At 42.5% G+C, this 25,622-nt stretch overlaps 1 protein-coding gene across 1 annotated transcript in view; it reads right to left on the bottom strand.

The window, feature by feature from the left end:
* The window catches only part of TDRD3 (tudor domain containing 3), a 401,075-nt gene that overhangs the window by 93,898 nt on the left and 281,555 nt on the right, over window positions 1-25,622 (bottom strand). Inside the window, exons 6-8 of the mRNA XM_040341347.1 lie at window positions 14,246-14,317; window positions 11,405-11,554; window positions 5,353-5,490 (exon numbers count right to left, since the gene is read on the bottom strand). Of these exons, the coding sequence (XP_040197281.1) occupies window positions 5,353-5,490; window positions 11,405-11,554; window positions 14,246-14,317 (360 nt within the window). The remainder of the gene's footprint in view (window positions 1-5,352; window positions 5,491-11,404; window positions 11,555-14,245; window positions 14,318-25,622) is intronic.

Below are 25,622 nucleotides of genomic sequence, written 5' to 3'. Positions count from 1 at the left end.
GGTCCACCCCGATCGCAAAGCACAGAAATCTCTGGTGCTTTGTGCATATGGGAACATGCAGGTATGCGTCCATGATATCCAAGGATGCCATGAAGTCCCCCCGATGGAGCACAGCTATCACCAAGTGAATCGACTCCATCCTGAATGTTTGCACTTTGACAAAACAATTGAGGGCCTTGAGGTCCAGGATTGGACGGACCCCTTCCTTCTTGGGGACTACAAACAGATTGGAGTAAAACCCCTGAAACCGTTCCATCGAGGGAACTGGCAAAATCACTCCCCTGACCAGAAGATCCTGGACAGTCCCTGACAGAGCCTGCCGGCGAACCGGAGGAAGCTGGAGGTTGGAGGGAAAAAATCTGTTTGGTGGACAAGAGAGAAACGCCTTGCCCTTTCCAGACTGTGGGAGCAGTGTGCCCTTACCACACGTGGCATCCTAAATGATGCCATCCAGGGATGCCCCAAAAGACCGTTCACCCTTAAAGGGTAAATCCACCAAGGCCTATTTTGAAGACTGGTACGCAGACCAGCATATCAGCCACACAAGGCGGCGCAGTACCACCGCATAGGCGGAAGCCCTGGAAAGCAAGAGCGTAATCAGGAACGACTCCGAAAAATTTCAGACCCTGAACCAATTGTTCAGCCATGTTCTTACAGGTCTCGGAAGCACCCTCTGCCTCCAGCTCCTGCAGCAAAAAGCTTTGCCCGTACAGTCAGAGTCCGTGACACCAGAGCCCCGGCCGAAACCGGTCTCACAGTCGAACCCACTACTGCGAAGATGGAGCGGGCCAGAGCCTCCATTCTCCCATCTGCGGGGTCCTTAAAGGCAGAAGTCCCATTCACAGGCCAATGTGGTGGTTTGCTCAACCTGGACACGGGAGGGTCCACGGATGGAGGAGAGACCCACTTTTACTAAAAAGGTCCTCTACAAAGGGATAACGGGTCGCAAAGGCAAAAACTGTCTGCGGCGTATCCCATTCCTAGTACAACAAACTCCAAAAAAGGAACACAAGGAAACACATTTTCAGTGCGTGGCGGATTGCGGGACCCAAAAGGGACTGGCACACCAGGTGCCCCCGCCACATCCTCAAGTACTGAGTATCACGCCCACAGAAAAAATAGCTCCAACAATTCCTATCAGCAACCGACCCTGAAGCAGAGTCGCTCTCACTGTCCGCGTGGGTTAAGCCCGCATCATCTGACAATACAGATACCATGTCAGAGATATCTCCAGAAGCAGGCCAGGGAGGGGGCACTAATATACCCCCCATCCGGCCACCAGTCGCTTTAAACCAGGTGAGAAAAACGCCACCGACATTGCTTCAGCAGATGCGGCAGGGGGAGGGGCAGCAAGGGTTAACTCAGGCTTTGCTGGGGAAGAAGTACCTGTCCAGGCTCCATAATGCCCCACCGCTGTGTCACCCAAACTGCAAAGCAGAAAACACCCACGCTCACCTCCCGGCCGTTACAACAGAGTATGGGGCCCCCAGGGAAACTCGCCACCCCACCCAGTGCAGCGCGAAATGAGAGAAGCCTGAGGAGTGCTGAAAAGCCGGCTGCGCCTGTCCCCTCAGGAGGATTTGCGGTCTTTTTGCAGCGCTGGAACGGCCGCACGAGGCCAAACAAAATCCAAGATGGCTGCCGTATGGGAAAAAAACGCCATAGGACCACAGGAAAATGGCCGCCGAGCAATAGAAAGCGCGACTACGGCAAAATGGCGGCTGTTGCGCATTTAAAAAGCACCAAAAGTGACACAGCACCACAGCGCAGCCATATTAAGCGCAGCACACAAAAGGCCCAGCAGTGAACACACACAGCCCCCTGCAGTGAACACACACAGCCCCCCGCTAACACACAGGCCCGGTGTAATAAAGAGACCCCTGAAACCCCCCCTCACAGCTGCTACCCAAATGGGAAAGGAGGGAGAGAAATAAGGGAGAGAGGAAAGCAGGGCAAACCCTCAGTCGACCTCCTAGGGGAAATTTCCAGCCATACCACCTTACCTGAGCAAGGGGCCACTACTTACCCATCCTCCAACCACCGGCTGGAGGTATCCCAGACAGAACCAACGTCCGCATAAACGGCATGGCTGTCAGCCAGACACACTGTGACAAAGCCATAAAGACCGGTCATATGTCCCCGGCCGCCCCTGGAGCAAAGGGGCCTGTCGTGGACAACCCAGAGCTGAGCTGAGGGCCGGCACATGCTCGTAGGCTGAACATGGGGGGACTACAAGAGTCTAAGACCCAGCCTGTCACCCAGTCGGCAGTTGATAAAAGAATCTCAGGATCCAAAAATGCAGGAATAAAACAATAAAAAGCGAGAAAAAAAAAGTACAGGGACTCCAGAGTGCCTGACATCTCCTGTCGTTAGGCAGAAAAAAACTGGAAGCTGCTAGAGCAGGGTGTGGGTTATACCCGGGGAACCACGCCCCCTGGGAGGAGCTGCACTGAGAAAAGTGTTGTTAACACTTAAAGTGCTTTGTTTCTGCCTAAACTCTCCTGAAGGAAGCGGATATAACCCTAAGGTCAAAGGCTGCTGTGTCGGTCCGTGAACGGAAGAGAAATAAAAATTACATATATTTTTACTTTCCTTTCCCTGCAACATGAGTTTGTTTCGTGTCCTCAGACCTTGCTCCTAAAATGCTATTAAATGGCTCAAAATTTATGAAAAATATAAGATTCAGTAAGAGCAAGGGAAGACGCATAAAGAAAATACAGTCCTGCAAGCAGCTTCTTTGCAGTGCTTTAGGAACGGTGAATAAACGGCTCCTAAAGCGCCCCTGCCCATTGAAATCAATGGGCAGCGCCGCCAAAGCACCTGCAAAGCGCCTCGGCAGCGGCACTTTGGGGGGCGCTTTTAACTCTTTATTCGGCTGCTAGTGGGGGTTAAAAGCACCCCGTTATGCCCGAAAAACAATGGTAAAGCGCCGCTAAAAATAGCTGCGGGCGCTGTCAGTGTGAAAAAGGAAAAAGGGGGGAGTTTAAAACTTTAGATGAGGTGCATATGTGGTGCATCTCCATCCCTGGTTCAGAAAATTAGAAACGGGAAATTTGGGACTTTAGATGAGGGGAAAATTAGAAACGGGAAATGAGTGTGAAAGGGCGCTAAAGGAGGGAAAACATCTTTACAGGGATCACAGACCCTAGTGAGGGATGTTATATACTAAACACAAGATAATAATAGCAAATGATCATCACTTTCAAATTGTCCTTCAAACGAAGTGCAATTAGACACTTTTCACTACCATCTGACAGGGGCTCAAGTAAAAGGTCTGTAACACACACAGCTATACTATGGTGTTAAGCTCAAAGTTTTATTTTTTAACTATAGAAGAATTACCGTACTCAAAAATCTTACAACGCCATTACTAAAACTTTACTCTGAAAGAATAAATTGGCACCAGGTCATTCTCCAAAATTTTGAAGATTTATTTCTAGCGATTCCACAGGTTAAGGACTGCTATATTTCTCGAAATCAAAGGAAAATAAATAAATGCACATTTTTTTACAGGTAAAACAGAATTTGCTTTTAGAATTTTTTGTTTCTGGAGCCTCTAAAGCACTGCACCAGCGATCAGCAGACCTGTCAGTATGTCTGTGTGCCCTGGGGGGAGAAGATCCCTGCTAGCTGTCAGAGTGGTGGATCGGAGGGGGGGGGGCGGCAACGGGGGCCGGTCTATTCGTAAAATGTTACACCCCGAATATGGATGCAATATGTTACAAAAGGAGAACCTATCCTTTAACCACTTTTCAGCCCAGGAAGGTTGTACCCCCTTCCTGACCATGCGGTTTATTTGTAATAAGGCACTGCGTTCCTTCAACTGATAATTGTGCGGTTGTGAAAATTTGTACAGGGGGAAAATGATATCTCTCTCTGGAGTCCATACCCCTCTTAATACAAGAATGGACTTTGCTCGCTTTGGAAACCGCAGCTTGGCATTGCATGCCATTATTGAGCTTATGATCAACTAAAACCCCCAGATCCTTCTCCCCCCCAGTTGTACACCTCCTAGTATGTATGATGCATGCATATTCTTAGCCCCCAAGTGCATAACTTTACATTTATCAACATTAAACCTCATCTGCCGCTTAGTTGCCCAATTTGTTTACAAGTTAAAAAATTAATTTTTGCTCCAAAATTACTTACAACTCCCAAATATTATATATATTTTTAGCAGAGACCATAGAGAATAAAATGATGATTGTTGCAATATTTTATGCCACACTGTATTTGCGCAGTAGTCTTTCAAACAGCGTTCTTTATAAACATTCCCTGCACTAGAAATAAACATGGCAGGTCTCTCATTTACCCTTAAAAGCAAGACACTTTGACTTCAACAAACCCAAAAAATCCCCTTAAGCCCGAGAGGAAGAGGAAGTGACGTCAGACGTCGCTCCGGTCCTCCAAGAGCATGGAACCGAGTGAAGGCTAGCTTTCCCTCACTCGACTTCCTGCTCAGGCATCAGAGGCTCCAGGCTTACTGATGGCTCCTGTAAGCACATAGATGACCGGGAAGCAGCGGGGGGGGGGAGCACCTTTCCTGCCACCTCTAAAAGTGATCTTGTGGCGAATCTGCCACTGGGACCACTTTTATCAGACATAGAATCGCCAAAGTACAAAATAATAGCGTGGTTATTGCAGCTAGCTGCTGCCATAAGAACGGTATTTAACATCAAAGTAATGATGTAAATGCACTGTGGGTGAAATAAGGGGGTAAAATACTGCACCTTCTGCATGCAGTCCCACCCCCACCATATACTTACCTGAGCCCGCTCTCGATGATATGATGGGCACAAGAGGCTCTTATTGCCCTTTCCCTCCTTATTGGCTCAGACACTGCAGCAGGAGTCATCAACTCCTGCTGCTGTCAATCACAGCCAGTGGGGGCGGTGTCTGTGTTCATAGATGCAAACAGTGGGGCTTGGGAGCACTCGGGTGGTGGGAGGAGCAAGGAGCACTGGCGGGGGATCTGCAGAGATGAGGATCGGGACTTCTCTGTGCAAAACCATTGCACAAAGCAAGTATGACATGTTTGTTATTTAAAAGAACAAATACATTATGTTTAGAATCACTTTCAGTTAGTTTCACATATATGGCCCTAATAGCCCATGGGAAAAAGCAGTCTCTAAATCTAATTGTACTAGTTTGGTTATTCCTATATCATCTGCCCAATGGTAAGAATTCAAAATAGTGAATAAGGGAAATAAAGGGGAGGGGGTAACGAAAAATATGGAAGGTGTGAGGGTGTGAGTTTGGGGAGGCAGGGAATATAAATGACAGAGGAGAAATTGTATTTGCTTTTGTTCACAATGTTGTTATGCAATGCTTTGTTTTGCAGTTAAAGCTTACCAGCTCACGATACACTCCTTCTGATCTGCTTTCACTTCTGATTATTCTCTCTTTCTGGAACACTTCCCTGTTACGACTCCCTCCAGAACCTGTATTGAGATTGCTTGCAGCAATACCACCTCCTCCAAACGTCTTGGTCTAGAGATAAGAAAGGCTGCGTTAAAAAGAAAAACTAATTTCTAAATTCATCCTAAAGATTAAGTCATTACGCAGGATGCAACAAATACACAGGAGCTTCATTTTTTATTTTTGAGCTACACCTACTGATAAATAATACGTTAATTTCCATAAAACGTAACAATAATCCACTCATTGGCTGCTTCTTTCTTGTCAACGTTTCAAGCCGTAAAAATTAGTTATATAATGTTCATGTTTATGTGCTACTCTGAACTGAATCATAACAATAAAGGCAAATGGAAAACCATATAGCGGGGATATAAAATAACACGAGCATTAAACTAGCCAAGTTACAGGGATTTTACGTAGAGTTCAAGTTTCTGCAGTTTTCTGGCAAGGATAAAAGTCAGCAGCATCCAAAGAAGCTAGGAAATGTGATTGTTATGTCAATCAGCTTCCAGCAAGCTAATCAGGATACTGATGCACACATTATTAAGACTTATTTATAGAAAACAAGATGAGGTTTTGGCATCCATATTTTCCAAGACAGCCAATAAAGCAACATAATAAAAACAAACAAGAGCCTAGTTTAGTAGTGCTCTCTGTTGGACTGCCGATTCAGAATATTCCTTAAAACAGGATAATAATCCAAAAATCAGCAAAGTCTTTGGTGTTTAATAGGACATAAATATTCTACAATTGTTAGCTTGTGAGCAGTCACTGAACTGCAATCACTTTCATGCCAGCAATATCTTATACAATACTTGTTTTAAAAAAAACAATCTACAACCAGCTGTACACAAACTGCTTTCCCTAACAGTTTAATAAACTTGTAAATTGTATCTTGTATAGTAAGATGTTAGTTATCACCACTGGGACAGTAATCACAGTGATATTTACTATACTTGATTTATTAAAAAAAAAAAAGCACACATATTTTGAGAGTGAAAGGATTGTGAATGAAGGAAAACTTTTTAAGATGGCATCTTAAGAAAAAGTAAAAAAAAAAATGTAAGTAAAGTTGGAAGCTGAACAATCCAGAACAGCCAATTGAGAAGTATCTTTAATTAGCCTAAGAAAACAATCCCCCAGAAAGCTGTAATCAAATACATTTCAAATCGTCTCAAGCTTTTTCCTGTCAAGGTGCTCTTGAAAAGTATTATCAGTCTTGAGTCATCCCAACCTCAGGCTGGGTTCACGTTTACGACAGGGAATGTGTGCAAAATTTTGTGTGTTCCTGATATGTAGACAAGCATGCTGCTCTTCATGGTATCCACACACATTATTAAAAGGTATCCCCCCACACACTGGCAAACGTGGTGCGTTTTCAGTGCGGCTCGATTTAAAAAAAGGGTCAGGGGCTTCTTTCCATGCGTTTCTGCGGGTAGGGCAGCCCACTGAAATGAACAGACAGAATAAAACCAAGGGCAACCTCCAGTTCAAACAATTGCCTGAAGGACCTTACGCCCAAAACAGGCAGCAAAAGAGGCCTAGACATCCACCTGATAACATTTTTAAAACAGGTTAAGAGAATACCATGAGCAGGAGAGCTGGTTGTGTTGGTACTTCCCTGGTACCCACAAAATGGGAGTGTATTTGAACTATCTTTGATTGAATGAACTTTTTAAATAAAATATACTGCACAATGATTCATCTCTGGGTTTTTCTGTACTCGTGTGAGTGAATGACAGTTTCATCATAGTGACATCAATGAGCTGGGAGGCATTTTTGAATTGTTCTAGAGGAAATCTGACATCACACAGACATACAGGAGCCAATACATCAGACTTGTAGGCTGCTGGTTGGCCACAGGCAAGTGTACATGTTTACTCGGGCACAGGGGGAAGCACATTTCTAACTAAAAGATGAATGTGATGGACTTTTTACCTATATGCTTCAGTTTAATCCTCCCTGCTCGTTTAAGGCTGTTAATTGTATCTACTCTTCTGCAGCTAGCCCTGTTTCAAATGTTAATTGTTCTAGCCCTGTGTTTACTAGTTACTGTGATTAGATAAGTGGCTTGGGTTAATTATGCTGATTGCTTCATTGTGTTAATTATCTCTCTATATGCGGGGTCGAGCGGTCTGGTTGATGTATTCAGTACAGCTAGTGCTCAGCGTCATTGATGTCATTGTCTAAAGAAAATGTGTTTTCAGCATCGGCCCCGTCGTGTCTACCTATAATCTGTATGGAAGCCCCAGTGTGAGGGGGCGGAGATTTGTCATTGTAACAGTTTTGGAAATGACATATAAGCTGTGTGTGATATAACATTAAGGCCTGTGTTGTTCAAGCAGTAAGCTGGTCTCATGTGTGGCTTTCTGGGCGATTCCAGGGATATCCCTCCTCGTGGAATATTGGGGTGATTTTCGTTATGGGAAGAAGGGAACGTTGACGGGGATATCATACCGATACCGTCACAATTGGTGGCAGCAGTGGGATTTTTCCCTTCTATTCCCCTTCACACCCGGATTCCAAGCAGACACTGGAAGAACTACTGGAAGTTCGTGGAAGGATTGCTAGCAACAAAACCAAGCGGGTCATCATAGCAGAATCAATGGAGCTAGACCAGGAGGACGGGATTGCAGCAATGCCAGCAGTACAAGAGATGGAGACACCAGTGATTCAGGAGGAGGAATCGCCAGCCAACAAGCTAATGAGAGAGAAGCTAGCGTGGTTCGGCCCGAACCCAACGCCAGATGTGGTACTGAAAGTGATGGACCTGTTAGCGAAGGAGGCTAAAGAAATAAGGGACGCAGAACTACAGAAGGCTAAAGAAATAAGGGACGCAGAACTACAGTTAAAACTGGCAGCAGTCCAACAAGCAGCCGCACCTTCTCCGAACAGTGAGTACAGCACAGCAGACGCAAGGAAGATTCCGTTTAGCGCTTTTAAAGCTTTTGATGAAAAGGACTGTGAGATTGATAACTTCCTGGCGGATTTTGAGCGACAATGTAACCTGCACCGAATAGCTAGAGGAGAGTGGGTTGCAATATTGTCAGGCAAACTGTCAGGCAAAGCTTCTGATGCTTTCCGGACCGTGCCAGATCAGGATATCCATAGCTACGCCAGGGTTAAAGAAGTGCTCCTGGCTCGTTATGCAGTAACCCCAGAGTCCCACCGACAGAAGTTCAGGGACTCACGCAAAACCACGGAAGACTCTTACGCAGAATGGGCATGCCAGCTGTCCCTGTCAGCCTCTAACTGGGCTAACAGCAGCCAGGCCACCACCGCAGAGGACATTTTGCAACTAATGCTCCTGGAGCAATTTTACAATCACATCCAGACGGACGTCAAAGATTGGGTGAGAGATCGCAGGCCCATGACTCTACCAGAGGCCGCGAAGTTGGCGGATGAATATGCAGATACTCGCAAGACGAACCAGGTCACACCACAGGAACAACCTCCACCACAAACGGTGCCCTCACACCCACCAACCGCTAGATACCAACCTCCTAACAGACCGGTGACATCTAGCCCTCGCTATCATCGCCAGGAGGACAACGAACAACGCTGCTTCCGGTGCAAACAGCTGGGTCACTTCAAGCAGAATTGCCCCATGAATGACAACACCAGGTCAAATTGGTCTCAACCTGGGTACCGCCCACCAGCAGCAGCCCATTGTGTAGACTCGGCTTGGGATCCAAAGGAGCTGGGTCAGGAAGAACCATTGGGCACCCCTTACGAAGCCCTCATGGTACAATCTGTTATTACGGACAACAGGGAACACCATTGTCAGCTGGTCATGGGCGACAGCCCTGAGCCGGAGGGGCCCTGGAGGGAGCTGGGCAGAAAGAGGCACCGCCGGCCACCCTTCAAGAAGAAGAGGTCCTGGAAGCCGTATAACAAGCTGACCTGGGAGGAGAAGAAGCGACTGGAGGAGAGGGAGTCGCAGCGGGCGTCCCAGATGCGGGCCGAGATGTTCGCCAAGGGCCCACCGGTGGCCCCTTACACCACCACCCAGTTCCGGATGATGAAGGACCACGTGGAGAGCCTGCAGGACATGAGCAAGCAGGAGCTGATCCATGAGTACATGGAGCTGGAGGAGTGCATAAGCCGCATGGAGGAGAACAACCACCTGAGGTCACAGCGGGCTGACCCCCCCAGGCTCCATGAACTGGAGATGGAGCTGGAGAAGCTCAAAGAGGAGAACCGGCGGCTGCGGAGGGAGCAGGGGGTGGCTGACCTTATGGGGCTCTGATTCCCCTCCCCCCCCCCCCCCGGACTCTGAGCACCAGTGCTACAGCATTTCAACAAATATAACTTTTTCTTTTTATGAATCTCCTGGGATTGTCACTTCAGAGCCATAACCTGCCCCCTCCCATAGCGGGACACCTAGACGGCGGCGCACAGACCCATTCGCTGTCTTCACACTGACTTCTGGTGACTTTGCAGATCGCACAAAGACTTGGGGACTGACCGGCATGTGATCCGACGACCCGGTGACATACCTGAGTCTGAAGCAGTTGCCAAGGGAGGTCAGTCACGCCAAACGGAGTTAACCTCGGACTAAAAGCTCTGAACCCGTCAACCCTACTGGACCAGGAAAGGTCCAACCGGGTTTTCCGGAGCAGGGAGAAGAAGGGGGGCCATTGTGATGGACTTTTTACCTATATGCTTCAGTTTAATCCTCCCTGCTCGTTTAAGGCTGTTAATTGTATCTACTCTTCTGCAGCTAGCCCTGTTTCAAATGTTAATTGTTCTAGCCCTGTGTTTACTAGTTACTGTGATTAGATAAGTGGCTTGGGTTAATTATGCTGATTGCTTCATTGTGTTAATTATCTCTCTATATGCGGGGTCGAGCGGTCTGGTTGATGTATTCAGTACAGCTAGTGCTCAGCGTCATTGATGTCATTGTCTAAAGAAAATGTGTTTTCAGCATCGGCCCCGTCGTGTCTACCTATAATCTGTATGGAAGCCCCAGTGTGAGGGGGCGGAGATTTGTCATTGTAACAGTTTTGGAAATGACATATAAGCTGTGTGTGATATAACATTAAGGCCTGTGTTGTTCAAGCAGTAAGCTGGTCTCATGTGTGGCTTTCTGGGCGATTCCAGGGATATCCCTCCTCGTGGAATATTGGGGTGATTTTCGTTATGGGAAGAAGGGAACGTTGACGGGGATATCATACCGATACCGTCACAATGAATTACTTCACAATTGATATAATATTATGTTGATTGGGGGCTTTTCTTGAACTAAGAATTTGCACTTTTTTTCCATCATTTGTTATATATTTTGGAATCGAAGAGATTGTTTAGAAATTATGCACTAAAAGGCTTGCGCCTGTCTTTTAATTTTTGTCAAACTTTTTTGTTTGCCAGTGTCAAAATCCTCCTGAAGGCAGTAGTATAACCCGTTTATCTGAGATTAACAGAATACTGTGAAACAAATAACAAATGTTAAATTCAGAAGATGTCTCTCTTTGCCATCATATCAATAAAGGTATTTTTAAAAATAATGAAATGTTGAAATCGAGTTTTAATACAAAATCTCTCTCTGTGCTTTATTTTTATGAGTAAAACTCATCATAGGCAGTCAGATGTCTCCCCAAAAAAGACCAGTGGAGGTGTATCTGCTCGTCTTTTGTAGTACAATTGTAGATCTCCAGTGACTGACCAAAAGGAAGGCAAAGACTCGATTTTACAGAGGTTTTCCAACAAATTGCAAAATCGCTGTAACAAGTATTTCCAACTACTAGTAGTACTACTTATTAGTACCTAATGTAGTCTTAACTGGCCAAGTCTTTGCTTAAACATCGTATTAGCCTTCCAATCAAAGGTGGAATCAGACCAGTTATTACTACCCAGGGCTAAGGTGCTAGATATTAATCCGAGAACCCATTATGAAGACGGATCTCAATTAACAAATTCACAAAAAGTATATTAATTGTATTTCCAAGGACTGGGTAATATTAATGAAATAAAAAAAGTCCTAAACCTCTTTGCTTTTTGCCACTTCAGCAATAGCAGCTATTCTTTGTTTCTCAAACTCATCATTTTCTGCCACAGTTTTGGTGGCATTGGAGGCTTGCAGCGTTTTCCGGCTATCAAGTTCTTTGCTGTCTACTGAAGGAGCAGTCGCAAGGCGCTGAAACAAGACATGTAAACAGCAGTCAGCAATTATGATCTATACACAGTTTATAGAACTTACTATGTCAGGTAAAAGACCCTGCGAGCACAGAAATCTTAAATAAAAATGGTATTCATAGACTTAAATATGCAACAATAGCTATTAATTTACATTCACATCTAAAAGAGGATGACAAGAAAAAACTGCTTCCCTGATCAAAAATGTCTCTACCACTATACAAGTATGACGGCATTTAGAATAATATTTGGAGATTTGGATGTGTGCGAGTAATTTTACAGTGTACCATGATAGTTTTGTATAAGTGCACACACTTTTTCTTTTAAAATAAGGGAAGCGGTTTTTCTTGTTGTTATACATTATATCTTGACATATGAACCTCAGGTTTTGGTTTATTTTGGTTGTCTAAACAAAAGTCAGATTTGGGTACTTACACAGTGTTTGTCTTTAACAAAATACATTTAAAACTGAATTCCAGGTATGTAAAATGTTACATTGGCCCAGCTTAGACCAGTTTAAAAGAAGAGGTACAGCCAAAGCTTGTTTGGCTGAACCTCCCCTGTGGATCACAGGAGTTGTAGATCGTTCTGCACTCCTGTGACCAGTTTTTAGCTGATGTCACTGAGCTGGTCCAGGTTCGGGAAGGATCGTGACCTTATATATGGTCAGGATCTGCCCACAAGCCTGGACTATCACCCGGCTCAGACTCTCAATGGGGGACCAATGCTGCATACCCAGCTAGGAAAGTATGATTCAACAATTTTTATTTCCTATTTTCAGTATATATGTGCCATATCTGAGATCCCCATAGAAGCTGGAAATCACTGTAGTAGAAACCACTACTACAGTGATCTCTACTGACTTCTGGGTCCAATGCTGAGCAGCTGCCCTGCTGCATTGTGAACACAGGAGGTCACTTGTAAGAAAAGCAATGTTATTCTAAGTAGGTCCACACAACTCCAGTGTGTGTGTTGGTCTATTTCGCACAACTGTACAGTGATCAGAAGGAAGTTTGGATGGCTGCAATGAAAACACTAACATCCACTTTATTAATCCTGGATAAAACAGTATAGAAACACCATACAAAACCAAAGTGGAGGGGATGGGCTGATGCATTATGTGCTAAACTCAGCGCTTAATCATAACCAACAAAGATCTCACAATAGCCCAATATACTAAGTCCAAAAGGTATATACAGCTGAACACAATTAGTGATGATCAATGCCTAAAACACAATATAGATGAATGTCATAGAAATATGTCAGAAAAAGATACACGAGTATACAAGATAAAACAAAAACCAACATAAAGATGGATAGAAGGCAATACATGACAACGATCGGCACAACTAGGACTATAAAATATGTTGATTTTTAAATGATAAATATTGGATTGCAAATCCTAAGTTTATACCAGTGAACATTAGATAGATGGAACATCCCACTGTTGGTTATGAATAAGCACAGAGGTTAGCGCGAAAAAGTGCGACACCCCCCCCCCCCCTCAAACTGTGGTCTTGTGTGGTGTTTTCTATGTGGTTTTATTCAGGATTCATAAAGTGGATTTTAGGGTTTATGGGGGCCATCTAGACTTTCTTCTGATCACAGGAGGTCACTTGCCCAGCATGGGCACCATTCAGAGAACCCTTTCCATCTCCTCAATGACACGCTGTCCGTTTTCATCAGATCTCTCCATAGGAATCAGCGGCGCTGCACTAGCCCCTCCCCGCTCAGTGAGCAGAGAGGGGCTTGTCATCCGCTGGCTCAGTGGAGATCTGTGGACAGATCTCCCGCTGAGCTGGTGGACTCCGTAGCATAGTGTGAAAGGAGCCTTAGTGTCCACAACTTTCAACTAGAAACATCCATCATACAAAAGACAGGTTTCTGTTTGACTATCTGGTTTTGGCTTTCTCAACTTTCCCTCCTAAAACTTAGACGTCCTTCTGTATTATATCAAGATGGATGAACATCCAAAAACAAAAGTGTGCAGGCATCTGCCTTTCCTCTGACAGAAACTGTGAAAACTATGAGCAACACAAGGTGTATTGTGACTGAGGCTGATATAGTGGGGCTGAATCACTAAAAGAGTAAAGACTGTTCACTTTGCAAAGTAAGGCTGGCTTCACATCTACGTGGTAAGAATGTTCACATGCATTGGCATCCCAATCTAAATGAATGTGCTGCCTTAACGCAAAGCACATTCATGCATAAAATACCATACTTAGGGATTTATATGTAGAAACATTCCATTCGATCTGTTAAAGAACATATACAATGGTTCTGAGCAATTGGATCAAAAAACAATTCTAAATACTGTAGGTTATAAAGTATTACGTTTAAATGTAAATAATTGACATAAAACAGAAAATACTGCAATTGGCCAATAAATAGAGCTGGGTATCAAAATGAATTTTGAATAATACTGTAGGACAATCTAGTGGCAAGATGCAGTATTTTCCCCTTTTGAACAGCACAGGCTATAGTCCATTCTCTTTACCCCCATTCATACAGAATGAACCTACATGCACTTTTAATGGGTGAATGGTTAGGCACATTCTTTATAACTCAACCCATTGTGTGCAAGATGAATATTCAACTTGTTTATTGAGAATTCTTGACTTTTTTTATTAATCAACCCCCAATGGATTTTTTGCAGTTACTTTATTAATGGCAGAAACTTAAAAAATACTACCTGCCCAAAAGGCACAAATGGTGGAGGTCCTCCTTCTGTTCTAATATTGCTTCGATTGTGCTTAGATAAGCTCTGAAAAAAAAAAAAAAAAAAAGACATTAAAACATGAAATTAGCAATGAACTAGAAGGTAGATTATTCTCATCAACTTAAAGGATAAGTTCACCTTTCAGAACTTGTTTCATCCATATTTAGGGTATAACACGTTCAGCATTTGCCCCTATTTCCCCAATCCCCCCTCCTCTTTGTGACAGTGGGTTGGCGATCTTCTCCCTGCATCCGCTGTTAATTCAAAAAGAGCTTGGCCATGCAAGGCTCTGCCCACACACAGCCACTTCATTCATTTACAGATCCCTGTGAATCAATGAACTACAAATACAGTCAGCTTGTAGTTCTTATTGAACTACCATGGCGCTATTGAGTGCTCTAGGTGGTTCACTGAGCTTCCTGTCATTCAGCATTTGCCTGCCCGTATCAGAGGTACTGGCAGACAGCTACATAGAAAGTCTGCAGGAGCGTTGCATTTCACCTACGATCTGCTGATTGTGGGTGCAATGCTTTCCAGGCTTCTAAAAATAATAATAATAATAATAATAATCTTAAATGCACATTTTTACCTGCAATAAATATGCACTTATTATTTATTTTGTAAAGGTGAACTTAAACCTAGATTCAAAAAAAGCTTACAACATTAATGCACAAATCATGTGCGAATGTAAAATAAATCAAGATTTGTTATATTTTCTCGTCATGTGTGACCAACATACTGGAAAAAGAATGGATGTTTGTTTGCTTGATGCAAATTCACGGTCTCATGGAATGATGTACACATTGGATGTTTTTTTTTATTATCCTAGAAAAGGTTAGGAGATTTAATATGAATTGCTTGAAGGGCCCATTCAGACAGTGTGCGTTCAGGTACATGTACCTGCTCTTGCACTGCTGCCAGATGTTGACATATGGCTGTCTCCCTGCAGCCACTTCTATGGTATGGATACACATGGCAGATGCAGACACAAAAAAAGGCTTATGAGCACAGCGCCCATCTCAATGAGTCCTAAATGTAAATTGTGTCCCTGTGTGACTGGATGGAATTGGAAGACGATTCTTTATATGAAAAAGATCTCCAGTGCTAATTTTGTTAAAGAAATTACACTATCAAGATTTTAAGCTGGACTGACTAGCTACAAGCTTCAAAAAATGTCGGTCTATTACAAAACACCATCACAACCTTTTCAACAAATGAATACTACCCGTAATATTAAACTTTAGCTTAAAAAACAATTTTCAATTGAACCTGAGCAAACAGTGTAGCTCTCTATGAATTCTGTCACTAGTACCCAACATCAGTGTCAATATTCTTCAACAAGCTTGTCCTTTGCCTGTATCTTGAGCTTTGACACTTACTACCAAAAGTGAAGGTGAACGCCAACCCAGTGGTAGATGATCCCACACTTTAACAAACACTGTACTAGTGAAACCGTAGCACTTAAAAGCTTCCTGTATGTCTCTTGGATTCTGATGGTGGTTTATCTGTGCCTCATCTCCCAGGTTTGAATACCTGCTATGGCCATCTAAATGTCCTTATTTGTAAAATGTAATGGGAGGTGCAGAATGTGTAAAGGTGGATGGAAACATCTAAAATGCCTATGTTGACATGAACAGAGCTGGGAAATGTTTCTTTTGGAGTATCCAATACAAAAAAGAAGCATGTGCTCGGTCTATAATGTCACTTCCGGTGAACATACTAGCACATTGTGATATTATTCAGCAGGGGACAAACTTTTTTTTTTTGCGGTTTACTAGCGCTTTAAGAAGCACTAAAACCAACTAATGCTTTTATTTACCGAAAGAATTGTATGGTTATTAATGGTCATAAAAAAAATTGTAAAACGGAGCAAGAATGTAATTTGCTGAATAATATGTCCATTGCAAAATATTGGCAATCATTATTAAACATTTATAAGTATATCATATCTATGGGAAAGGCCACTGACTTGGGCAGTTAGAAGAACTAACTGTACAGATTCAAATGAATGCATGTGCTTCTAAGATGTCGTTTGCAATTACCAAGACCTTATTGTGAATCATTACAACTAATTGACAATTTCCCCATTTAAAACTCTGTGACTGTGTATAACATTAATGTTGCAATTTCTATGAATATTGTCGATTTGTGTAATTGCAGAAATGTATGCATTATGCAACCAACAGTTATCATTATCTTCCTAATAAAAAGCCTCTCAGCTCACATGGTTATGTGCAAGAGCAGATATATCCAACAAGTTTACTACATACAGCTGCAAACACAGTATTCACTATTATGGAATACTCTATGCAGCATTTCCGTATCCAACCAATGTGACAAATCTATTTAAGAGAGTTGAAGTGAGCAGCAACACAATAAATTGCAGATGCCAAAAGGCATAAATTAAACAGCGCTGAAATATTTTCAGTTATATAGATGCAATGGAAGAAAATCATATTGGAAATGTATTAGACAATATAGAACGCATTCTGAGATTTGGAAAGATTTCTGATTTCGAATGGCTTTTTATTTACGCCTAGCTACATCAGGATCCTTCTGTTCTACTAAGCTGTGTGACATGCATGCAAAACCTGATTGAATAGAGCAATAAAATGGGCAAGAAGGAAGCAGAGGCTGTAGCGAGAGACTTCTAAGCCATTTATTTTCAACAGCATTAAATGTTTATTTATCTAGCTGTGCAAGGAGAGCCAATCTTGACATATACATGTACAGAAAACAGCTAGTCATATAACATGGTCAGCTTTTTATTGGTTTCATTAAATAGATTTATTTTTATTTTTTAAATACACATTCCCCACACATACAGTGCATGGGGAACAAAGATCTCTCACATTCATAAGCAAATTTATTATTTTGCTTGCAAAAATCCAGAAACACGTAGACCGCACATATATCTTATAGTATATGTAAAATGTTTAACATTCGTCTCTACTCTGGGTTTTGGCTTATCGCTTTTTCAGAGATTGTGCTCATAAATTAGATACAATATTAACCACCTCCTTTTGACCACATCTAAAAGGATACCTGTTATGCATAAAATATGGAAGCTGTGCTTTCCAAGAGTGGGATCACACCAATGCGCTGGGGTTTGGGTGCAGAACGATTTATCAATGTTTTACAAATTTTTGTGTGTGTACTCCCCCTCTGACTTTTATTAGACTGTGCGTTTTCATGAACGAGCATCAAAGTCCTCCATGCGGCATCTTTGATCCGCTTCCAGGAAATGCATAGTCTAATAGAAGTCAATGGCAACCGGGTGTCGAACGCAGACAATCGCAGCTCACTGGTGTCAATCAACTCTTAACCACTTCCCACCCACCGTATAGGTAAATGACTGATTGGGATGCACTCTCGTTCTAGGATGACGTTCCTAGGGCACGGCACGGCACAACCCCAATCTCGGTAAAGAGCCGATGAGGCGGCTATTTACCCATGTGATCGGCTTTGTCCAATCACAGCCGGTCATATGTAAGTAATGAAGTGCTGTTTATCGGTTCACACTGAAAGTGTGTGTGGCGAGGAGAGGCGATCAGCGGCATCGGAGACCTGTATAGATCATCAGTGCCCCGATTACAGTACAGCCCCATCAGCGACACTAAACAATGCCCATCAGTGACACCAATCAGTGCCACCTCACCAACGCCCATCAGTGAAAGAGAAAATCTCACTTATTTAAGACAATTACTGACAGAAACTAAGAAAAACTATTTTTTTTCAAAAATGTTTGTATTTTTTTGTTTGTTTTTTTAACAAAAAAAAAAAAAAAACAAGCAGTGATTTAATACCACCAAAAGAAAGCTAAATTTGTGTGAAAAAATGATACAAATCTCATTGGAGTACGGTGTTGCATGGCAGCACAATTGTCATTCAAAGTGTGACAGTGCTGAAAGCTGAAAATTGGCCTGGGCAGGAATGGGGGGGGGGGAGGGGGGTGCTGGTGTGCCCAGTATTGAAGTGGTTAAGCTCCGTTTCTGAATATGCTAGTCACCAGGACTTCATGTAGATCCAAAAATCAACCCACTCTTGCCTGTAATACCCCTCCATTAACAAAAAAAAAACCACACAACAAAAAGTACAGCCCTTTATGGTGGCCAAATTCTACATCTGTGGGGGCAGCTAAGCAGGGTGAATAAAAAACACTGATTAATCTAAATAAATTTTTAATAAAATGCTTTTAGAGTAAAAATGTATCTAAAGATACTTTTCTATTTAAGATACATGAATAAATTTGGTTTATTCAGCATGAAATGGAGCTTAGTTATATAGCAGGAGGCTGTATATTCTGCAATATTTCCAATTTTGATAAACTCATTTAATGAAGCCAAGCTCTGCTAGCTAAGATAACATGCAATGCATTGATGTACTATCTATGTACATTACAAGCTGTATGATTAAATCGGTTCTGATAATGCCGTTTTACTAGCCTGACAGCATATTATTCTAAATAGGAAACCTTAATTTTGTTTGCAAATATTAAAGATTCTAACTACCAACGAAAATAAGACCTTGCATTTTAAGAACACCTGCCATTTCAGATCCATTATGGCAGTGCCTGTAGGGGGCATCCCACACCTTGTTGTGTCACTGCCGCATCACCAGCAGTGCCATTAACGTGAATGGGACAGTCGGTGGGTCAACAGTGGGTTAGAGGAGTCGCCGCTGTGGGACAGAGATGATAGTTGCTCTTTAAAAATTATGATTTAAATCAAGTGGATTTGACACGAGCCTTTTTTACTAGTGATTAAGGTCGACTCGATTTAAATCAAATCCACCCTGCAGATAAGTAGGTCACAAAGCAGCATATAGAAAATTGCTGTTCACAGACAAAACTAGAGGGGAGGGTGCAGTATCCTTCAAAGAAAGAAGTGAAAATGATTTAATGGTGAGGAGAAAATTCAAATTTCTTCTCCCATTCGTTGAAGGACACAGTAGAAATTGTAATCTCTGACCACTGGGACATCCTAAAAGCAGCCCCTTCTGATTGGTAAGAAAACTAGAAAAAAAAATCCCTACAGTGTCTTTCAGACATTTTTACTGCCTCCTGACAGCCTATCAGCACCATTCACAACTGATAAAACAAAGAACACTTGGAGGTGTACATGTGGACAGCATTAGCATTGCCTTGCACTGCAGCAAGAGAAAAATAATGCTGCCTGCCGATTTTGGCATTGACGCTTTACAATCACCTCAATTTACTTCCATTACAACTTGCTGACAATGCACCTATGGAGTTTACAGCACATTTAAAGCGGAGTTCCGGCCACAATTTCACTTTTTTAAATATAAATACCCCTGTAATACACAAGCTTAATGTATTCTAGTAAAGTTGGCCTGTAAACTAAGGTCCGTTTTGTTAGGTTGTTACAGCATTTAGACACTTTATAAAATAGAAATTGACTGGGGCCATCTTAAGTGTGGGCATCATGAAGCCAGACTGTATGACTTCCTGGATTTCAGCCTTGGAGATCTCGTACATGCTCAGTGCTGCACAAGCAGTGTCAGATCAGGTTTCACCTGTGCTGTCCAAGTCACATGATTCTTTGAGACTGGGGAGTGCACAGACTCCTGGAAAGTTACACCCAATACATTCCCAGGAGTCTGTGCGGTGTAGGTTAGGAAGCATTAAGCACCTAGGTGCAGGAAGTGGGAAGATTAACTATTCTGCCTAGCAACAACACTTTGAAGGCATCAAAAAAAAAAAAAAAATCGTAAAGGACTAATGACATTTTTTTAAAACTACTGATGTAATGTTATATTTATGGGTGGAACTCCACTTTAAGTTGAAAAGCATCAAAAGTGATCATTGCCCATTTTAGCATTGTGGAAAAAAAAAAATTCACAGGGCATTTCAGGAGCATCACTTGACACTATAGGCATGTTAATGCACGTTAAATGTTGCCTTAACCACTTCCCTACCGCCCCCGAGTAAAATGACGTCCACAAAGAACCTCTGCCGTTCAGATTGGACGTCATATGACGTCCTGGGCTTTGTGGGGGGATATCTGAATGATGCCTGCAGCTAGAGGCATCATTCAGATATCCTTCTAAACTGCCAGCGATTCTGCACAACGTAAGAACGATCATAGCGGCGGTTCCGCCGCTAGATCGTTCTTACAGGCGGCGGGAGGGGACATCCCCCCCCTCCCGCCGCCATCCGGTGCTTCTCCGGGCTCTCCCGTGCCATCGGGGGCCCGGAGAACGAATCGTCCGGCGCGCGCAGGAAGCATAGAGATGACTGGTGACCAGATGGTCACCAGTCATCTCTATGACCGTCGGAGGACCCGGGCGCGATGTGATGACGTCACGCCCGGGTCCCCGTAAGTAAACAAAGCCGCGATTGCGGCTGCTAAGCAACAGCAAGCATGAGATCGGTGAATTTTTTTCACCGATTTCATGCTTTCCAGCCTGGAGGAGAGATGTGGGGTCTTATTGACCCCGCATCTCTCCATAAAGAGGACCTGTCACACACATTCCTATTACAAGGGATGTTTACATTCCTTGTAATAGGAATAAAAGTGATCAAAAAAAAAAAAAATTAAAAAAAAAGTGTAAAAAAAGAAATAAATATATATATATAAAAAAAAAGAAATACAATTTATTTTTTTAACGCCCCTGTCCCCGGTAGCTTGCGCGCAGAAGTGAACGCACACGCAAGTCCCGCCGACATATGTAAACGCCGTTTAAACCACACATGTGAGGTATCGCCGCGTGCGTTAGAGTGCCAGCAACAATTCTAGCACTAGATCTCCTCTGTAAATCTAAACTGGTAACCTGTAAAAATTTTCAAATCGTTGCCTATGGAGATTTTTAAGTACCGAAGTTTGGCGCCATTCCATGAGTGTGCGCAATTTTAAAGCGTGACATGTTAGGTATCTATTTACTCGGTGTAACATCATCTTTCCTATTTTACAAAAAAATTGGGCTAACTTTACTGTTTTTTAATTTTTTTAATTCATGAAACAATTTTTTTCCAAAAAAAAGGCGTTTGAAAAATTATTGCGCAAATACCGTGCAAGATAAAAGGTTTCAATGACCGTCGGTTTATTCCCTAGGGTGTCTGCTAAAAAAACATATATAATGTTTGGGGGTTCTGCGTAATTTTCTAGCAAAAAAATTATGATTTGTACATGTAGGAGAGAAGTGCCAGAATAGGCCTGGTATGGATGGGTGTATAACTGCCCTGTATGGAAGAGGTTAAAGTCTGATGCCTGTGTGAGCTTAGCCCAAGTAAAAACTTGCCTGTCACCTGAGAGACGTGCAAGGTGTGAAGGAGCTATAGACAAAGTCCTCTGACCACTTAATAATGTGCAAAGGCCAGAACAACCCAAATAACAGCGTTAGGAGCCTGGAAGTTTAGACAAAGGCTTTCTAACAGAAGCAGTGACAGTGAGGCAACTCCACAGCACATCTAGAAGAAAACTATTTCTTCAGAGGTGCTGGGGCTGGGAAAAGAGACCTGAGGTAGAACCTGAAACGTTTGTTGGAGGTTTTAGAAATACAGGAAGGATGTATTATGGTCACTGCCGACGTGGCATCCTTATACACTTGTATTCCACATCATTTAGGCATACAGGCAGTGAAACATTTTTTGGACAATGAGGAAACCCTTGCCTCATTCCAAAGTGACTATATAATTGAACTTCTAGATTTTGCCACTAAACATAATTATTTTTGGTTTGATCAACGTTATTATTTACAACTCAGAGGAGTTGCTATGGGTGCTAAATTTGCGCCTTCTGTAGCGAATCTCTTTATGGCCAAGTGGGAGGAGGATGTCGTCTATGCTCAAACAGTTCCGTCCTTGGGTCTGTGGGCCCGATACATTGACGACATCCTCCTCCTATGGAATGGCACTCCCGAGTCTCTCAAATCTTTTTTTGACCTTCTAAATAGTAACGATAGAGGCATTTCTCTAACATATGAGTTTAGTCCTATTAAGATTCATTTTCTAGACTTAGAGATAACAATAGTCGATAAGAAATTCCATTTTCAAACTTATTTTAAACCGACAGACCGGAATGGGTATATTCCCATAGAAAGCTGCCACCATCCATCATGGCTTCGGTCGGTGCCTCGGAGTCAGTTTCTCAGACTCCGTCGGAACTGTTCAGACGATAATACCTATCTTGCTCAAGCAGAGATCCTTAAGACTAGGTTTCTGGAGAAGGGTTATCGTTCCATCGATGTAGACTCTGAGCTACAGAGAGTTTTCTCTCTGAACAGAAAATCATTAGTATCAACTAAAACTAAACGTCATGAAGACTCAGGCTTTAAATTCTCAATGTTAACTAATTACTCTACTCAATATAAACAAATTAAGAGTATTTTTAATAAACATTGGAATATACTCAGAGGAGATAGAGTGTTAGGTCCATTATTGCCTGAACAGGCCAAAGTGGTCTTTAGAGGAGTACCTTCTCTACAGATGAAAATAGCTCCAAATATTATCAACCCTCCAGTTAAGAGTTCCTTTTTTCACAATCTAGTGGGTTTCTTCCCTTGCAGGAAATGCAAGGTTTGCCAATATAACACCTTAACCACTAGAAAGATTTCAGATTTCTCTTCAACGGTTACAGGCAAACAGTACACCATAAAAACATTTTGTACATGTGCGACTAAGTACATTGTTTACTTACTAACGTGTCCCTGCGGTAAACAATATGTAGGTCGGACCATCCGCACTTTCTCTATTAGAGTCAGTGAACATATTGCACTTATACTAGGAGGTGACACTAAACATCCAGTCCCCCGGCATTACCGAGAATTTCATCAGAGAAATCCAAAAGGAACCAAATTTACAGTCATAGATAAATACACCCCTCCATGGAGGGGCGGAGCTATGACTCGTGGCGTTTCACGCTTAGAGACGTTCTGGATATATGAGCTCCAGACATATGTCCCGTTCGGAATGAATGTTGAATGGGACATTAATTCTTTTATCAATATGTCATAAATGGTTTACAGTCATGGACTCCAGTGATATATATATATGTTTTTTCTATTCTGGGTCTTTGGGAATTTGTTCAATATGTATAGTGACCATGCTTATGCTTGTTTGTAATTTTCATATCCTGTTATCTTTATAACTGCAGTTTTAGCAGTCATTATATGTGGCGATCTGACTCACATCAATCATGAGGCAGTAGATAGATTATTAGCATAAAAGTGGTTACACTATATACATATATATACATACATTTTAATTTGATACTCATTTCATTTAAATTTTTTATTATATGGCCTGGCATGTGATTTACATGCATTTTAAACAGATAAGATGTTTTTTAATAAATATGGTTTTTTATATGTTTAACATTCATGCTCTAGGGCTATTAACAACGTCCACGAATGAATTTGGCCTTACATTCTGGCTAAGATAGATATGCAATTTTAATAAATGGCGTTTTTCATCGTGGTTCCTTATGAGGTCCCATGATTGCAATGTATATATACCTTAGCCTTGTGTTGGCTTACTGATCAATTTCTAATGGATGTCTAATATCCACTCTGATTGACAGATCCTCTTATATGTGTGTGAACTCCGTGTATTCCTACAGGAGTTGTTATCGCCACAATGAGGTTTGGCTTGCACAGAGTTCTTAATCCAATACTTTCCTCTCTCCAAAGAGAGGCTTGGTTTGCAGACGCGCGTGACGTATGTACGGTACGTACGCGGTTTGTTTATTTCATTTTTGGATGACGTTTACGTGCCGCGCATGCGCGGTGACGTTGTGCGAATCGCCGTGGTAGCGATTAGTAGACGCCTCCGAGTCTCATAGCGAGACGTGGGAGGGACGCATGCGCGTCATAGTAGTGTAGTGTGAGGCGGCAATTCCCCGCTATTGCAGTATACATCCGGGTCTCATAGTGAGGCTTGGAGTGCACGCATGCGCGTCACAGCTAGATATCGCGGCGCGCCGTCTCCACGCCAACTGTAGTGAATATCAGCATCTACAGTTTATTCATAGTCTAGCTATGATCTCTTCAGGGGACACAAAGATTCAATATTTTAAACAGGGGCCCGATCCAGGACTCGTGTTGTCCAATTCATAATTTCAGTGCCTCTTTATCATAACTCCCCTGGTAATAAATACAAAAACATATAAGCCATACGTTTTATATAGTTTAATCTTTTTAAAACTTTTGAGAAATCTAATTAGTCACTAGATTTGACCTCACTTCCGGTTCCTGTTACGAGGGTGGTTCTACTCACAAGGAGGCTTGGAGTGCAAACTGCAGTGCCATCTTTGATGTATAGGATATGGCCTGCAGCTGCTGATTGCTGGAGGTGAGTCAGACCGTTACATGTGATTGGTTATTGATATGTGGTGTGTGTATATATTGGAGTGGGCTGCAGTGGAGAGACACCCCAGACGATGTGCTATTGACCACGAAACGCGTCGGGAGGACTCCACTGTTGCCCCATTTTGCATGCAAGATCTTGTCCAGCCAAATGTAAGTTTGTTCGCTGTGAATAAACATAGTATCTTTTTACCTTACGGAGTTACGCTATGTGGCCACTTTTTTTCTTCTCTCCTTTATGCATTTTATTGAGCCAACTTGTCTCAAGACATTAACAACTATACAGTCCCAAGTGTGTTTGGATCTCTGCATCATTTGGTGCCACGCTTCCTGTCCAGGATTGTCATTGAAATACCAACTTCTTAAAAGCTCAGATTGATCTCTCTTGGCATATGCCACTAGTGATCAACTAGTTCCGGTAAGCCTGCACTGTCACCGGTGGTGGGACTATCACGTTATTGAAGTCACATTCATTTATTTTTTTTGCCTCAGTGAAGGATGTACGGATGACACAGTGGTGGTTCATTGTTTCACATGAGTGGAGGATGTGCGGATGACAATTGACTTTGTTATGGATACTCAATTATCCTAAAATTGAGTTTATTGGACTTTTTGCTTTCCTCGTGTTTATATATTCTGTGCACTAATATTTGTTCGTTGGAAGTTTCTTTCATCAACACACCTGTTTTATATTTGATGTAGTGTTATTTAATTGTAATATTACACACATTATGGATTTCTGATACCTCTGGTATCAGACTTAGCGCTACACTTATACCCCTATTTTGTTTTATGCTTTTTTTGAACAAGCAGTGTTAGCAGCTACCATTATTATTTTATTAGGCAGCGCAGTGTATCCACCCTTTTCCTGAAACCATGTCAGGAAGGAAGAAGGCCCTGACCCTGCAACCCCTATGTAGGATCAGATTGGGTCACTCTAATGAGAAAGCCTTTAACTCATAAAAACACGCTACACAAAAGATTGTAACCAGAAGAGTAAAGCCCTGTACACACGGCCCAGAATCTC

This window comes from Rana temporaria, chromosome 2 (genome assembly GCF_905171775.1).
Source record: "Rana temporaria chromosome 2, aRanTem1.1, whole genome shotgun sequence".
In the NCBI taxonomy this organism is placed as follows: domain Eukaryota; kingdom Metazoa; phylum Chordata; class Amphibia; order Anura; family Ranidae; genus Rana; species Rana temporaria.
This window is presented reverse-complemented; position numbering and strand designations above follow the sequence as displayed.